At 36.9% G+C, this 1,105-nt stretch overlaps 1 protein-coding gene across 1 annotated transcript in view; it reads right to left on the bottom strand.

Annotated features, from left to right (window-relative positions):
* LOC107091604 (atypical kinase ADCK3, mitochondrial-like) overlaps positions 1–1,105 on the bottom strand; it is a 29,775-nt gene that overhangs the window by 12,198 nt on the left and 16,472 nt on the right. Inside the window, exon 11 of the mRNA XM_015385624.1 lies at positions 201–342. Within this exon, the coding sequence (XP_015241110.1) occupies positions 201–342 (142 nt within the window). The remainder of the gene's footprint in view (positions 1–200; positions 343–1,105) is intronic.

Genomic DNA, 1,105 nt, shown 5'->3' with positions numbered 1-1,105 from the left:
TAGATAGGTATTTTTTGCAAAAGAATTAGTTACAATTTTAAGCATTTTCAAGCATTTCATCCAAAATATAAGCACTTTTCAAACCTTGAAAACACAACGTCAAAATTCAAGCATTTTCAAGGATTTCCAGCACCCGTACAAACCCTGAGGACTGTAATGATAGCGCATCGCAGGGTTGGACCGTGCAGAGTTCAGCATACCTCGTTCCTGAGCTCCTGAGAAAGGTCCGTAGCCTTGTCCAGAGGGAAACCAGACACCAGCGTTGTGGTGAGGACACGCTCATTGCTGAGCTCGTCGATAACGTCGGGGACATAGAAGAAGGGGTGATCCTTCAGCAGCTGCCTGCCACATAGATAAGCACATTAGATATCCTGAAGATTTGGCGAATAATCATGAATGCTTTAGATTTTAAAGGATTATATATTGGTGTCACTGAAGGACTGTTTGTGGACGACACTCATCTGAAGTGCTGCTTTTCTGTGAAACAATCGAATCCCAGTCCAGCACTGGTTCAGCTGAAAGCTCTGCTGTAATCTGCACAAACTCTCCAGGGAGGTTTCCTTCTATTCAGAGCTAAATGCTTCAGTGTTAACACTCATCCACTGACGCTAAGCAGGTTCTCTGGTCTGAAACTTGAGCACAAACTGCATTTGTGCAATAAAGCCTAGTGAAAAAACCCAGACTAGAGCTGCAGATTTAAATTATTTTAGTGATTGATTAATCTATAATTTAACAATTATGTTGTTCATTTAATCTAAAAATGAATTATTTTAGTAGGTTAGCATTTCTAAATGGAAAAAACTGTTTGAAATTAAAAAAAAAAACATTTATTGTAAACTTTAAATTAATTGTAAACAGCCAAAATATACAATACATGTACATATGAGTAGGTTTATCTATAAAATGAAAACTTTTAACCTTAAAGGTAAAAAGTTGATGTTTTCTTAATCTTAGTTACCATTTATTCTGCCAGAAAATAGCATTTGGAAGATTTAGAGTCTGTGTTCCTTTAATGTAGAGCAGAGGTAACCAATTAAAAACCAGCAGGGTCCGAATAAAGAAAATCACCAACCAGTAAAGGTCCGGAGACATTTTTAGTTATAAT

The sequence above is a fragment of the Cyprinodon variegatus genome, unplaced genomic scaffold, assembly GCF_000732505.1.
Source record: "Cyprinodon variegatus isolate N-32 unplaced genomic scaffold, C_variegatus-1.0 Scaffold344, whole genome shotgun sequence".
In the NCBI taxonomy this organism is placed as follows: domain Eukaryota; kingdom Metazoa; phylum Chordata; class Actinopteri; order Cyprinodontiformes; family Cyprinodontidae; genus Cyprinodon; species Cyprinodon variegatus.
Note: the sequence above shows the minus strand (reverse complement) of the source record. Positions and strands in the feature narration are given on the sequence as shown.